The 16,880-nt window shown below is 41.3% G+C and overlaps 1 protein-coding gene across 10 annotated transcripts in view; it reads left to right on the top strand.

Moving 5' to 3' along the window:
- LOC121156772 (amyloid beta precursor protein) overlaps positions 1-16,880 on the top strand; it is a 248,055-nt gene that overhangs the window by 158,018 nt on the left and 73,157 nt on the right. For all 10 annotated transcript variants that reach the window (XM_040980686.1, XM_040980688.1, XM_040980685.1 and 7 more), the window contains 3 exons: positions 7,731-7,864; positions 14,863-14,937; positions 15,951-16,109. In XM_040980686.1, the coding sequence (XP_040836620.1) occupies positions 7,731-7,864; positions 14,863-14,937; positions 15,951-16,109 (368 nt within the window). The remainder of the gene's footprint in view (positions 1-7,730; positions 7,865-14,862; positions 14,938-15,950; positions 16,110-16,880) is intronic.

Genomic DNA, 16,880 nt, shown 5'->3' with positions numbered 1-16,880 from the left:
TTCGTGAGTTCAAGCACGCACTCAGAACAACCACCTGTTAAGATGCCCTGGCGTTTGCCACAGGGATTACCTGTGACTTTGGATCATCCTTATGGCCAATATGTAGATCTGACACTCTGCGTTGTTGAGGGAAGAAAAGGCATTGGTTTCTAGGAACATCCAAATGGTCCAGTTATGGGCTAGACTAGTATCCACGTACACTTGCAGAAAACATAAAAAGGATTAAAACCTGGCAAGTCAGACCAAACTGCCATTGATGGCTTAATGCCTCAAATGCTCATTATTTCTTAGGCAATGGATAACTTACTGTTTAGCCTTTGAAAGGAATGTGCTGTGTTATCGCCAGGGTTCTCTGTCATCTATTCTATCTGGCCAGTTAGTCTTTGCATACATTGACATAGTAGGATGGTTCTTGCAGTACTGAAATTGCAAGCGTTAGTTTCTGTTAGTGCATTTTGTAACACTAATGGAACTATGGTATTTCTGTGAATCTGCCAGGCATTATTGAAAATAATTAAAATCATTAAAAGATACTGTAGTGCATTAAGTTACATGTCATATAAGTGCCAGTAAAATCTGTCACGCTGACAAGTATAAAAAGCCACATTCTTCATATCTAGAAACGCTTATATAAGATTTGACATTTTCTTCAAAGCTATAATCATGAGAAACCCTGAGATGGAAAGAAATTTAGTTGCTTAGCAAACCAGCAGTACTTTTCTTTCTTTGGAAATTTATTTATTTATATTGGAAACGCAGATTTGCGAGAGGAGAGACAGAGAAAGATTTTCCATCTGCTGGTTCACTCCCCAAAGTGAAAGAATCAACAGCTGGCTGGTCTGAGTTGAGCCAATCCAAAGCTAGGAGCCAGGAGCGTCTGCTGGATCTCCCACACAGGTGCAAGGTCCCAGGGCTTTGGACCATCCTCTGCTGCTTTCCCAGATCATAATAAGGGAGCTGGGTGGAAAGTGGAGCTTCTGGGATGAAAATTGATGTCTATATGGAATGATGCACTTGCAGCCAGATAATTAGCCAGTTGAGTCATTGTTTCAGGCCCCCTTGCCATTGCATTTTTCACCAACTTTTTTTTAAGTGCCTGAATCAAAGCATGGAAATATATTCTTGTGAAAGGCTGGAGTGATTTTATCCTCCAGATATTCATGGAGGTTAACATTTCAGCTGTTGTTACTGCAAAGATTCTGTGAAAGTGAACAATATTGGAGATGCTGGCTTTTTGAACATCTGTTTGGTGTTGAATGGTTGTGACAGGTCTCTTCTTTTAGAACCACTGTCAGGGAGTTCAGAATGGCTTCCCACACATTGACGAGAAGCAGTACTTAAAAGTGCAGATGGCCTGATGCCAATTGCTACTGCTTTTGCTTCAGATAGATTTGTTAGATTCAGACTTAGGATTGCTTTTTAATTTGGGGCATTGTGCTAAATAAAGAATATCAATATTAGTTTAAAAAATAATGCAAGCATTCATTCTTCCACTTTCATAGTACATATTTGACAAAATACTCAGTTAATGTGTGTCTTTAGACATAAAGAAGAAATGTACCTTGACTAGAATAAACACAGTGGAGATGACATTTTTATTGCCTTGTGTCCACACAATGCATTCATGATGTTCTCCTCCAACTGTGATTACACTGATTATAAAAATCACTGTGGTCCAAGGACATGTTGAGGAGGAAGGCCTTGGCTCCTGTTTGAGGAATGTAGTACCACACTGAGGGTTTGCACATTGTCCGACCTCAGACTTCGGGGATGACAAATATCCAAGTTTAGAATGCAGTTGGAGCTTTAACTATTTTTGAGTTCGAGAAATAGATATTAAATGTGTTTGTAATTGGAGTGATGGTTTTAGCTTTTCTATTTTGAGATGAAATTTTTAACCTGAAATCCTGTTTTACAGGTTTATATTTCATCCACATACAAATTATCCTCAGTGCCAACTCTCATAAACCTCAGCCATTTCAAGTGACAGCAGAGCTAGTTCTGTATCAAATAGCATTTTCAGTGAAGCAGTGACTTTTGTAGGTCTTAATTTACTTTCATCTTCAACTGACAACACCAGAGCGATAAATTGCCTTTCTCTGCAGTAAGAATGGTCATCCAATTTTTTTGGTTATAAATTAATATTCACCTATCAGCTGAATGCCACTCGTATGCCTGTCACTGCGGAGATGGCACTGTGGCCTGTCTGAGGTGGTCTTGGTATTAGGGTTTAGAGGTTCAGTTGCTCTTGTTTGTGCATCCAGAGCCGATGAGGAGACAGAGGGAACAGAATGGCAAACTAGACAGGGGTGGTTGTTCTTTCTTTAATGTTGACCTCATGTTCTTGCTGCCATTAGTATGAATGTGAGTTGGGTCCAGCCGGTCCTCCATACTGCCGAATTATGTTTTTCATGAGCAAAACAGTAAAACAAAGTCCATTTCTAGTGTATGGAATGTGTGAATGGATTTGTGCTTTACTGCTCTAAGATTTTGCCTTTAAAGATTCCCCTAATACTAAATTCAAAGTTTATTTGTGTGTGTTGGTGAGTATGTGAAGTCGTAGTGTTTCCCCTCTATAAGAATATAGGTTAATTTTCTCCCACGCGTAGGAACAGGTGGAATATGTCTAATGCAGGGCACATCAGTGAGTCGTGACTGTCATTATCACGTGGTCAGCTTAGAAACCTGAACCTGTAGTATGGTGTCTGAATAACCTCAGAGATCTCTGAAAACGGTGAACTGTTTGGCAGGAGTTGAAAGAAAAAGAAAACACTAAAAAAGTTAAAGCCAGTTTGTTCTGCTCCCAAGTATTTACCGTGAGCAGTGTTTGAGTGAACTGCTAAGTAACTGCCTGATCCTGTTGTGCCTTGAGACATTTCCGGACATTACCTGAGCCACTCCCTTCCCAAAAGGAAATGCCTTAACAGGACAGAGACATAGGACACAAGAGTTTTCTACTGCTGCTACCGACTATATTACCAGGTCTCTGGTCTGCGTGAACTTCATCACAAAGTAGCAGGGAAATAGAAACTGAGATCTCTGGACTGTTCTTTAAAAACATTCTTTTCCTCCTCACCCACTACAGAGCAGCGAAAATAACATGCTATGCTCATTTAGATAGCAGTGCTGTCCTCCTTTCTCCTCTACTAGCCTGTGATCTGATTTGCTGATTACTCTGAATAAAGGACAATGTCACTCTTTTTTTTTTTAAGATTTATTTATTTATTGGAAAGTCAGATATACAGAGAGGAGGAGAGACAGACAAGAAGAGCTTCCACCTGTTGATTCACTCCCCAAGTGAGCGCAATGGCCGATGCTATGCTGATCCGAAGCCAGGATCCAGGAACCTCCTCTGGGAAGCCCACACAGGTGCAGGGTCCCAAAGCTTTGGGCCGTCCTCAACTGCTTTCCCTGGCCACAAGCAGGGATCTGGATGGGAAGTGGAGCTGCTAGGATTAGAACCCGTGCCCATATGGGATCCTGGTGCATTCAAGGTGAGGACTTTAGCTGCTAGGCTACGCCGCCGGGCCTGAACAGTGTCACTTTTTCTATTAATTGATGTAAAGAGTTATTGGGAAAATCTACAAAGCTTGAACTGCAGATTAATTGAGAGAAACATTTCTTAAATTCCTTAAGTGTATGTTGCAACTGAGGCATCTAATATTGACATGAAGAGAAATGTGTAGGGAGAAAATGAGAGAAGAGAGAAAGAGAGATACTATGAGCAATTAGCCCATATGATTATGGAAACTGCTAAGCCCCATGGGTTGGTATCTGCCAGTGGAGATCCAGGAAAGCTGGAGACCTGGGAATCCAGGAAGTGGATAGTGCAGATCCTGGTCCAAGAGAAGACAAAGACCAATATTTGAATTTAGTCTGCAGGCAGGATGCATAAAAGCAGATTCCTTCTGTCTACTTGTTCCATTCAGGCCCTCTCTGATTAGGATGATTCCCAGCTACTCTGGGTAGAACAGAATACTGAGTTCACTGGAACCCAATGCTATCTTCATCCTGAGATAGCGTCACAATACACTTGGCAACTGTTATTCAGGACACCGTGTAGCTCAGACAAGTCACACATAAAACGTGTGCAGAAATACTTGTTGATTGAGTGGAATTCATTAATAGTATCCAATTTGCATTATTTCCATGAAAAAGGGGATAATACTTAAAATATTCTAGTCTTGTTAAAGCTAAACATACCTTGTATAGTTGTTTCTAGAGTATTCTTTTGTTCTTAGAAATGCCAAGCTACATTTTAGTTTAGCCCAATGAGATTATAGTGATTCAGATTATAGTATTTTTGATCCCCTTTATACAGGAATAAAATGTGCAAATCATATTAGCTGTAGGAAATGAGAACACTTGCCAACCAGAAAAATAGAAAAATATTCAACTTAGAAAGTGTTGAGTACAATTTTCTCCTCTTTGTAATTTATTTATGTAAAGTGAGCAAATTTCATTGGGCCTGGTGCAGTAGCCCAGTAAGTCCTCACCTTGCGTTTGCCAGGATCCCATAATGACACCGGTTTGTGTCTTGTCCCTTCTGCTCCCTGCTTGTGGCCTGGGAAAGCAGTTGAGGACGGCCCAAAGCCTTGGGAATCTGAAGCCCTGTGGTAGACCTGGAGGAGGCTCCTAATATTTGAATGGGTTCAGCTCTGGCTGGTGCGGCCACTTGGGAAGTGAACCACCAGCACTGGAAGATATTTCTGTCTCTCCTTCTCTCAATAAATCTAACTTTTCAATAAAAATAAATAAATCTTAAATAAATAATAAGGTGAGCAAATTTCATGTATTTCACAATTCAAATTTAGGAGCATGGTGATCCTTCCTACCCCACCCTGCGTCCTGCCTGCTTTCCCCTCCCACCCTCCTGCTTCCTTATTTTCCCTTAAAAAGTTGCAATAGTATACTTCATTTCATTTCACCGTCACAAGCTTAATAGTCCACTAGATAAAGATTTCAACACGTTGCAAACAGTAAAATAAATCCTAGTATTCCTCGAGAGTATGGAAGCTATAAACAATAATCAAATCTCAAAACATCAATCCCACTCATAGGTTGCATTTTTAATATTCTGTATAAGCTACCACAGAGCAAGGAAAACATGTTTGCCTTTTGGTGACTGACCTGTGTCCCTAAGCAAAATGTTGCATTTTGTTGCAAATTGTATACACCACTCCATCTCTATCCAGTTATCCATTGTTGGAATACAGTTTTCATAGTATGGTACTATGCTATGGTTTTTTTTTTTTTTTGATCACTGCAGTTTTGGTTTTTTAATCTATTTGGGAGACAAAGCTTCTACCCAATTGTCCTCTCCCCACCTACCTATAACGGTCAGGACTAGGGTGGGATTAAAGCCAAGAGCTGGGAATTTGACCCTGGTCTCCTACATAGTTGACAGGAATCCAGTTACTAGAAGCACAACCCATCATCTGCACTGACAGGAAGCTGGAGTTAGGAGCCAGTGTTAGGAATTTTCTTAATCAGTGAATCGTGTGTCCGCTTGGTGTGGTCATACGTTTTCCTCTGCTTGATTTCCTAATTATGGTCTCCCTGATCATGTTGATTTTATTAAGGTGAAAAATGTTACTGTTTCATTTTCTACTTTTTAAGTTGTTTTCATTTATACTCTTATTAGTAAAGAAGGAAAAATGGTTAAAAGCTTGGGGAAAAAAAGACAAATTTAAAACAAATGTAGAATATTTTAAAATTCCTATTTATTAATTTGATTCAGGTTATGCAGACTAACATTTGCTTTATGTAAGTATATAAAAAATAATTGAAAATTGAAGGGTTTTTTTTTTAGTGGCCCAAATTAAAGACTCAGTTTAATATTATTAGCGGGACATATAAAAATGTTTTTAAGAAACATACACATCAGGTCTCGCATTGTGGTGTGAAAGGTAAAGCTGGTGCCTATAACACTAGCATCCCCGGTGGGAAGCAGTTGAAGAACTGGCTGCTCCAGTTCCCTACCAATGTGTCTGGGAAAGCAGGGCAGAAGGACCCATGCGAGAAGCCCAGAAGTAGTTCCTGATCGTTGACTTTGGCGTGGCCATCCCTGGCCAGCATGGCCATTTGGGAAGTACACTAGCAGATGGAAGGCGTGTGTGTGTGTGTATGTTTAGAAGAAATTTCAGATTTGAATAGAATAGTATGTTTAGCAGGACGGAAGAGCACCACACCAACTTCCATTAACTAACACATCACCTTCTTTCCTGGTTGACTTGTACAGGATATGGTATTGAATATTCCCAATGGTCTAATTATGTTGGATGGCACATTGTCTCCACATGAGAAGAATCTGCAACTTGCACTCAATCATAACTGTCCTCCACCCCCACAAAAAGAGGAGATCCAAAACAAGGTGCACCTTGTTGCAAACCCATGCATGTTCTTGCTTTTGCCTCCAGTTTGCTGCCAGTGGAAGGTACAGAGTAAGGACCTCAGTGACTCCACTCAAGACAGGGGCATTCCTGGAGGTCCTAGGACTGCCCCCATCTCTTTCTTCTTCCCACTTGGAAATAACATCCAGAAAGACACTGAACCACTTTTTATTTTTTTTTAAACATAACTGGGAGCAACTCAAAATGAATATTTAATGATTTAGCAAAAGCTCTTTGGCTTTCATTAGTGTTCTGAAAGCTTCGGATTAAAATTCCAAGCATTTTCTTAAATCTGTACTCATATAGAAGAGATATGACTTAAACTTTAGTTTGAAAATTGCATAGCTTCTTTGGGATATTGTATCCCAAATATAATAAAGAATTAGATAAAAGCATGAAAAGAATGTTAGAACATTAGTGATATTTGAATAATCTTTTGAATAAGACACTTGATTTGACTTGAGAATATAGTGAGAGTACCTCGGTTCATTGTTGTAGTTGAACATGAACTCCTCTTCAAGTCATAACTTTTTTTTCATTTTCTTTAACCTCATAAGTATTCTGAATTTGTAATCATTCCTGGTCTTTTGGGATACTGCATGAGCAGAAGACATTGTAATTCACTAGGTTCGTAATTTAGGAATTTTTATTTTGTGGTATTCTCCTCAGTTGTACATTTATGTCCCTGTGTACCAAAGCAGAATATATTTCAATGCAGCTGTTTTGGTTTAATCAGTTTCTTTTTGATAAATAGTGTAATGAATTTGCCAGCTAGTGAAAAATTTCTGAAGCTTAGACAGTCCTTTGTGATTTCAAAAATGCGTTATTGTCATTGATGTTCTGGTAGTGTCCTCTCATGAAGGACTATCTTGTTATTAAACTACTTCAGATTTACCACTTGGAATCTACCTTTCTCTGAGATGCTCTTATTCTTTAGCAGGCTAATGTTCAGATTGCTTTCATTTCCACAGGAATCGTAAATTGTGATGCAGATAATAGCACCGTTTATTTTGGAGATTACGAAAGTGTAATCTAGTAGAGCATGAGGACTTGGAAAAACAGTTCTGTATTGTGCATGCCTGTGTTGCCAAGAACTAGTCCTTTTCATTGCAAATTGGATTGCTTTAAAGATTTCCCTCCACCTTCAACTTGGAAAGGCGGAGTCGTACCCACGCTGGGCTGCAAACTGTCTCGTGGTATTCCCTTACACAGCGTTAACATGTTGTCTGTGCTTCTTTACTAAATTCTTCTTTCTGAGAGCTAACTGACAATCAGGCTCCCTTTGAAATGGTTAGATATTGGTTCTGTTCTCAACACTCCCTCCGTTCTTCTTTGTAGTTCCCACAACTGCAGCCAGCACCCCTGATGCTGTGGACAAGTATCTGGAGACACCTGGAGATGAGAATGAGCACGCGCACTTCCAGAAAGCCAAAGAGAGGCTCGAGGCCAAGCACCGAGAGAGGATGTCTCAGGTAAACTTGGGCCCTGTGTCCTAAAACCCTTGACATGAGAAAGCCTGAGCAAGCTTCTGCCTCGTCTCCCCAGATGGCTCTGTTCAGGGCTTTACAAATGGAGAGTTTTTATTTGTTGAAAGATTTGTTTATTATTTACTTGAGAGAGTCACACAAAGCAATTGAGACAAGGAGAGTGAGAGAGGGGGAGGGAGAAAAAAAGAGAGAGAGATCTTCCATCCTTCCACCAGTGCACTTCCCAAATGGCCCCTTTCTGTCTGCAACACCATGCATGTCTGCCACATGGTGGCAGGGGTTCACCTGCTATTGCTCTCCCAGGTACATTAGCTGGGAGCTAGATCATAAATGGAGCAGCTGGGACTCAAACTGTTGCCCATGTGAGATACCAGCATTGCAGGTAGCACTGTACGTCCTTATGCTGTAATACCAACTATGAAGTTTTAATTTTCAATCTTTATTTGTGTTTTTTGTATCTTCCATGAGCACTTTGCCTAGGAAAGATTCACATATAGCAGGGGTGGTACGACTTTGTGAGACCAAATTAAACCGGGCCCAGTGGCGTGGCCTAGTGGCTAAAGTCCTCACTTTGAATGCACCGGGATCCCATATGGGTGCCGGTTCTAATCCTGGCAGCTCCACTTCCCGTCCAGATCCCTGCTTGTGACCTGGGAAAGCAGTGGAGGACAACCCAAAGCTTTGGGACCCTGCACCCGTGTGGGATATCCAGAAGAAATTTCTGTTTCCCAGCTTCGGATCAGTGCAGCACCAGCTATTGCGTTCACTTGGGGAGTGAATCATCGGAGGGAAGATCTTCCTCTCTGTCTCTCCTCCTCTCTGTATATCTGCCTTTGTAATAAAAATAAATAAATCTTTTTTAAAAAAAAGACCAAATTAAACCTATAACATTCTCCCTAGTGACCTTGGTATATCAATGCATGCAATGATGGATGGGTTAATTTGTGTCGGTGTAGTAACCTGTTGGTTATCCATATGTATCCTCATAAGATTTACTTTTAAAAAAGAAAGCAAAATGTTTCATTTTATTATTCTCAAATCCATTAGAATTTTTAGAAGTAATAGCAAATGGTTTGTAGTAAGTAGCAGATTATTATAACTATCGGTGTATCATTTCTTGCCAGGTAATTCATAGGCCATAGCAATTTTAAACTAGACCGTAGTAATCATGCCATCTGGTCCTGTAAGTGATAGGTATTGGAATAGAGATTCAAGACATTTCTTTCCCCTCAAACATAAAGTATAAATGGCATAGAGATGGGATTTCAAGCCCAAGCCTGTGCATTCTTTCACTAGTACACTGCTGTAGATATTCTTTTAAAAGCAGAATCATTATTAAATGGAAAAGCAATTTAGGTCTAATGCATGGTTACACTCACGTGTACCCTATGATCTGTTACACTTACCTCCGGGCAGTGGACATTGTATTTGAGCATAACAGATGATTTTAGCCTTTTCACAGATCCTTTGTTCTTTTACTGTTATTCATTCATTCATTCGCCCGTCAATAAATGTATCTAACACTATTTGCCAGTCACTTTTCTAACTTGTGGCCTACAAACTTTAAAGAGCATGGAGAGAAAAAAATCTAAATCTAAAAGAATGAAGAAAGAGCTCATTTCCAAAGTCAACCATTTCTTTTTGGTGTTCTTATTCTGTGGCAAATATCAGAAGATGTGACTAACTTTTGTTATTTTTACTGCAAATACTCAAAAGATATCTTCATAGTCATAAAATGTGACTCGTGGATTAGCCATGTGTTGTCTACGATCGTAATAAATCTGCGGCAGACTGCTAAGAGTGTGTGTGTGTGTGTGTGTGTGTGTGTGTGTGTGTGTGTGTGTTTTCCTGTGTTCTCTGACTTGAGCCCTTCCAGGATAGGCCAATTCCCAGATACCTGTATGGTCTGTGAGAGGTCTCTACCAGGCAAATCAGCAAACCCAAAGCCCACACCCCCAAAGCACTTTCTCTGTCAAACCACAGCTCTAACCACCTCAGGTTCAACAACCAGATAAGAAGGGACAACCCCCCTTGTTAGTAAGCTTTGCATTACAAAAGACCTGAGACAGGCTACTTAGAAGGAAAGAGAGATTTAGTTTGCCCAAGGGCATTGGAGTAACAGTAGAGTAGGCCTCCACTGCAGCCCTCTGGGAGATGGCGAACTGTAGGTGGTGGGAGGATTCCCAAAATCACATAGTGAGCCAGGAGGGAAGCCAAACTCAGGCTTAAGCTCCGTGTGAGAACTGCCTCCCAAACCCATGCCTACAGTGAATGGAAGCCCATCCATGTGGTCCCACCTCTAAAGTTCTAGAGTCCTCCAGTAGCACCCCTCCAGGGACCAAGTCTTGAAAGCAAAGACCTTTGCAGGATGTTCACCATCCAAACCATGGCAGCCTTGTACCTGGAGCCTGCTGGGATTATTCACAGTATGCCATCCCACAAGTGCCTACCCTGCCTATCTCATTCCTTCCAATGACAACCACAATGAAGCTGTTTTCCACGTTTTCCTCTCATTTCCTCTGCCTCCTGATTGGCCTTATTGCTTCCAATTGCTCACAAGGCCGTGTGTGTACACATGCATGCATCTGCCTGTGTGTGTGTATATGTGTATGCACCTGCCTGGTTTTATTGCTTCCAGTTGTTCACAAGGCTGTGTGTGTGTGTGTGTGTGTGTGTGTGTGTGTGCGCGCGCGCGCGCGTGCCTGCGCATACTGCCTGCCTCTTAGAAACTGTGAATGACAAACTGTTTTCAATGTTGACATCTTCTGATATGTTAGCCTCACCTCCCCTGAATAATAGAAGCCCTACATTCTAAATGGAAATTTAACAATGCATCACAAAAGATACAGCCTTTTTGATGAAAAGAAAGATGAATAACTGCAATATGTGGGTCTGTTTTAACCTGGTAACATAAAGTAAAAACAAAAGCACTGAGTCAACAGCACTTTGTGATCTAGAATAGGAAGTGCCTGTGACATAAAAAACAAACAACGCTGTGTTCACAAGGTGAGCCTCGAGCTGGCTAGAGTGCGTTAGGGAGGTAGCGTCACCTGAACCCCGTTCTCATGAAAAATCGGATTTTCTTTAGGAAAGATGCTGCCTGAGGTGTTAACTCTCTCTTTATTTTGTTTTGTTTTTGTTTGTTTTTAAAAAGTAGCATAGCAGACTGTGAGTCACACTTCCTGCCACTGAAATGTCCTCTTCTCAACTAAAGTCCCATCTCACTTCTTAGTTCTGCAGCTTTCAGAGGCTTCCCACTGCCCTCAGAAATCCAATCTTGGGTACATTAAGTCTAAAAAAAGGAAAACAGGAAAAATCAACACTGTTCAGCTCAGTATTCCCAGCGCCTACCTCTGCATCCTGACTGCGGTCTGCCTGTGCCTTCTTGCATCCTCTCTGCCACCCCCATCATCTGCAGCTTTAAGCTGCTGCTCTCATTAGCATTCTGTACACACATCCCTGACCCCTCCACACACACCCCACATGCTTCCCTCAACCTGACTTCCTGGGGTCTCCACATGGACTTTTCCACATGATGAATCCTACCCATTACTACACCTGTATGAGTCTTACAATGAGACAAGCTGCCACAGATCTTACCTTTCATGTAATTCTAAGTATTTGTTTCTCAGTCCAATTGGTGATTTTTTTCTGTATTTAGGAAGGCACATCAAACAGTCATGCAAAGTACATACCAAGAAAAGACTCTGCACAGATTTAAAAATGAAAAAAAAAAATGCCCCCAAGTAAACTCGCCTTATTCATTTGAAAGGCACTGTGACTTTTTCTGGTCTGAGGCACTCTGGCAGCCGCAGGTTACAATGCAGACATGTGTGAGTCCAAGGACCACACAACATACAACCATTCTCCAAAACAGCACAGAAATGGCACCAAGAAGCTGCAGTCATGAAGATAGGAAGATATCCTAAAGATAGGGGTGAATCGCAGTTTTCTGCAGAAGATGTTTTGACCAAAAAGCACAAACAGAAGAGTCTGAAGAAGAAGATACCAATGGCCAACCCCAAGGCTGTTAGTTCAGGTGCTGAAGCTGTCAAAGCCCTCGTGAAGCTGAGGATGTTAAGCCCACAATCCCAGATAGGACTAGCTGCAAACTGCATCCACCTGCCTTCATCACCCACTCCAGGTTTGGGAAGTGTGCCTGTGCCTTTGTTGCTGAAGGTATCAGGCTGCCCTGACCAGAGACCTAAGCAGAGGCCAAGACAGAGCTTCAAATCAGTAAGAAGATCCAGGTCCAGGCTGTGCCTGCAACCCCAATCTTAGTTCAGGCTCTTCCCAAAAGTGTCCAAGTCCCCACAAGCAGCCTTTCCCTGCCAGTGAGAAGACAGAAGGACTGGGGTGACACCTAGGCTACTGTCTTCAGGGGGCGGCTGTCCTCCTGTATTGTTTGTACAAATAAACCTGAGACAAGGTTTAGCAAGAGAGAGATTGAGATCTTCCATCCATTGTCCCACTTGCCAAATGGCTGCAATAGCCATGTCATTTAGCCAAGTCAGCATTAGGAGCTGAACTCCAGCCAGGCCTCCCACACGGGTGGCAGAGGCCCCAGCCCTTGGACCATCTTCTGCTGCATTTAGCTGAAGTACAGCACCAGAGACTGGAAGAGGTGCTCCATTATGGGACGCCAGTGGCACGGTCAGCAGCCTAACCTCCTGCACAGCCTAACCTCCTGCACTTCCTCATGAATGTTATCTCCTAACTCCATTTTTAATGACATTTATGACTACCATCCAGTGGCTATAAACATCTGAACAGTGTATGAATACTTTAAAGTTGAATTTAGCAGTTTTTCTGTATCCTTAAAGTAGTCCAGAGCACACACTGACTTGACTAAAAGCAGCAACATCTCAGGAACTACTTTATACTGGCATCAAATAAAAGTGTTAACTTGCTTGCCAGATCTTGCATCTTAATTAGCAAATGGGGGATTAGGAGCCACTTTGTTACTGGAATCACTTTGAGCAGGTGCCTTTACCTGATGCCTTGGTGATGATGTCCATGCATAGTCCCGAGGTGGTTGTGAGGCATCAGTTGGATTAGGTGGACTTCTACAGGCCTGAATGCGAGGGGCCCAGCTATGCTACCTGACAGCAGTGTGCTGCTGTGGCTGTCATTACTCCAAGGGACAGGTTTGGCCTACAGTGGGTATTCATCTGCACTAATATAGTGAGGATTCCCAGGGAAAGATGTTTTCCCAGGGGATAGAATATTATTAAATTGTTCCTGAAATCAAAATTTGCTTCTTTACAGTGCATTAGCCAAAGCTTCCTTAATTGTCCCATGGACCCCGAGCTCAGAGCTGCAAAGTATGAATTCCAGATGTACAAGGTGTTAGGTGTAGGATGAGAAACCAGTTCTTCATACTTCTGTCAGACCTGTCTTTGGCTTCTGTCTCAAACTAATTCTGATTTTCTTTGTGTGAAAAATTTCTTGACAGCGTACTGCCTCTGTGATCATTCTGGATGCAGGAAATTGAAATCTTTTTATGCATGGCTTATCTCCTTGCTATAAAGCCAAGATAGACGTCAATATCCCTCTGCCCACAGATGTCCCTCATTAACTCAGAGACACCAAAGCAACTGGCACAATATGTTTCTTGTGTAAACTGCTCTTGTTCATACTGCCTTGAACTTTGAGATTATTTTTGATATGCTATTCAGGTATAATAAAAAAAAATATTCCATGCTTTTCTCCTTGATTTTAACTAAAGCAAGGTCCTTGTTATCTTATGTAAGATATAAGTAACTGTATTTTGTTGAAAGAATCAATGCTTATGGATCACAAAATATCGAGGAGAAACCCACCCATATGATAAAAACTTTTGTGGTATTATCTGATAGAAATTGTATCATAGTTGTTTCTTTTTTGTTTGTGGCCTTGAGGAATAGCATAAAAATCAGTTCCTTGGGGACAAATACCTATAAAGTATAAGCTGAAGTTCTGCCACTGTTGGGAGCACACCAGTTGTACAAGAACACATCTGGTAATAGGCCAGCATTTTTGTTTAGCTGATTGTTCTTCCTACATTTAATTTAGCTGCAGCATGACCTACACTTCCACAGTCTACCTGACAACACACGCGTGAAAAAAGACAGGGCTATAGCCGTCATATTTCCTTTATATGGAATACAGAAAGTCCAGACTAAGATTTTCTTTCAATAACGTGTTGAGATGCAAATTTTTCCCTTTGGGTAATGAGAACAGTAAGTGAGCATCTCTTATGAAAATTTAAGCAGCCATCAAATTTGAGAGCAAGAAGCTTTTTTTCCCCTCCTATAAAACACTTAAACCTGGTTTACTGAATTAGCATTAGAGTATTACTTGTTCAAAGTAGTGTGTGGTAGGCTCAGAATATTGTAATGTGTTTTTCCTTGGAATTTGCAGGGAGACTGGAGTAATCCCTGTTACTCATGGCTCCAGTTGCTGGAGCTCAGCTCTGGTTGTCCACTGGGGCTAGATGTTAGGAAATCAGACGGAAGTCCTCTCTCCCATCCCCTTTGTGCATGTCACTTCATTTTGATGTTGTATTTGTGACAGATGGACACTCAAAATTCTTTATGGGTTTACTTCCCCCCATATATTGGAAATACACTGTTTGAAATGTTTTGTTTCCTTTAATAAAAGACTAAAAGCAATGTATTTGGTTTTATATTGGAAGACTTTATTTAGAAATTATATGTCTTTTTAAATGGTTGACTTTTATTCATATCAAATAAAATGACAGTCGTTTCTCAGAGAAGCAAGAAAATCAACTATTCTTTCATTAAATGTGAATTTATATTTACTATACTGCTATGAAAAATGATTTACAACTTAGTGGTAGACCAAATATACATAGGTAAAAGTTGCATTTTTTAGAAGTGATATTGACAAGAATGGATGGAAAATAAAATAATCCATTCCATTAAATCTGTATTTGAAGGAGAAGTGATAGTTTGAAACTCAGATGTCTTCTCGTTTCATAGGTCATGAGAGAATGGGAAGAGGCAGAGCGCCAAGCAAAGAACTTGCCGAAGGCTGATAAGAAGGCAGTTATCCAGGTAAAATCTTGACCCGTTTCCTAACAAGCTGGACCTGCCAACATCTGTTTATTGAGTAACTACAAATTTCCCAGCAACTGCTAAATCCTCACATGGAATTGTTTTTGTTTCCATAAGCTTGAATTACTTTTAATCACCATCTAACTATTGTGTTGCTTAACTATACCTTATATTTGCTTCCAGTTATTTCATGTTATAATTTCATGTTAGTCCTTATGACTAATAAAATACTGGAAGTAGGCTTATCCTGTAAAGAAGAGGCCATTTAGCTCACATTTCTATTGTTCTGAGAGCATGAAGCCATTATCACTTTGGCTACAGTAAGGACCTCAAGATCCATGGCAAGAATGTGCGGCCCAGGGAGAGATCATATATTCACCAAGGAGCAAGAGAATACTTGGCTGGGCTCACTTTTTTGAGAGAGCAGTGACCTCACACAGGCTGCTTTGATCCCTCACAACACCCCTACATTGACTTCAGGACTCTCCACTAGACCCCATCACTTAAACAGATCACCACACTGAGGGACAAACCTCCAGTACATGAACCCTCCATTTTTACACTAAAACAGTGTCCAAACCCTAGCATACTCCATGGCCATAAAACTCCATTAGCAATAGTAATAAATGGTTGTCATAGCTCAAATCTGCTGCTGCTGCTAACTCTGGCAGAAATGATGTGAAGATCTGTATTGAACTAAAATAATTCTTAAATTACCTTATATAACTCAAGATTTTGCTGTGGCTCTTTGGTTAAATTACTTTCTGTAAGACATGATTTAGAAAAAATATATATATATGCCATAGCTTTCAGAGTACATAAATTTGTCCAGCACTACCATTAGTCAAATCAATCTTCAGGAATCACATGAGATACTGATAAAGCAAGACAGAGATAAACTCTAATGTGCAGAAGGAAAATGTTGGAAGGACCATACCGCCTTTTAAAAGACTCCTTTGCTCCCCATCCTACATGTTCTGTGTCCCGGTTGACGTGTGTGTTTGCTGTCACAGCACTTCCAGGAGAAAGTAGAGTCTCTGGAACAGGAGGCAGCCAACGAGAGGCAGCAGCTGGTGGAGACGCACATGGCCAGAGTGGAAGCCATGCTCAATGACCGCCGCCGCCTGGCCCTGGAGAACTACATCACCGCCCTGCAGGCTGTTCCTCCTCGGGTAGGTCTGCCCTGCATCCTGCTGCGGCTCACAGCACGCACATGGAGTTGATGGTCCTATCAGAGAAATTAGGAGAATTGCCTCAAGCGTACTCATTGTCCCAAGCCACGGTTTTTCAAGCCTTAGGGTGACGGACAGCTGTCTCCAGTGGGCTCCTGCAGCATATTAGCCTTTGCTTGGAGAAGTCAGCCAAGCTTCCCAGGAAATCAGTGTGTACAACTTGACTTTATATAGTATTCCAGGAATTCTTACCACAGATAGCGTAGTAAAGTCCAAACCACAAAAGCTTAGTCCATTCAGGCTGCAATAATAGAATACCACAGACTGTGTAACTTCCAAGCAACAGGACTTTATTTCTAACCATTTCAGAGGCAGGAAATCCAATATCAAGGTGCTGATGGATTTGGTGTCTGAGTAGGATTTGCAACCTGGTTCATAGATATTTCTTTTTTTTTTCCCCACATGGTATTCTTGCTTGTCCTTATGTGATAGGAGCAAGGGAATTCCTTGATGCCTATTTTAAAAAGACATCAGTCTCATTCCTGAAGACTCAACCCTACTGCCCTCCTCTCCCAACGCCTGCCTTCTCCCTCCACCCGACACACTGGGCCTTAGGATTCAGCATCAGAATAGTTAGGAAGGAGAAGACAAACATTCACACCATAGCAAAGAATGGTAGAAGTGACTCTGCCAAACCCCCTCATAATATCATGGAAAGCAAACGAACCAGAGCTATGACTGAGCTGCAAGAACATCTGTTGGACCAGTAGG

This window comes from Ochotona curzoniae, unplaced genomic scaffold (assembly GCF_017591425.1).
Source record: "Ochotona curzoniae isolate NIBS_2020 unplaced genomic scaffold, NIBS_Ocur_1.0 contig_3498, whole genome shotgun sequence".
Taxonomy (NCBI): domain Eukaryota; kingdom Metazoa; phylum Chordata; class Mammalia; order Lagomorpha; family Ochotonidae; genus Ochotona; species Ochotona curzoniae.
Note: the sequence above shows the minus strand (reverse complement) of the source record. Positions and strands in the feature narration are given on the sequence as shown.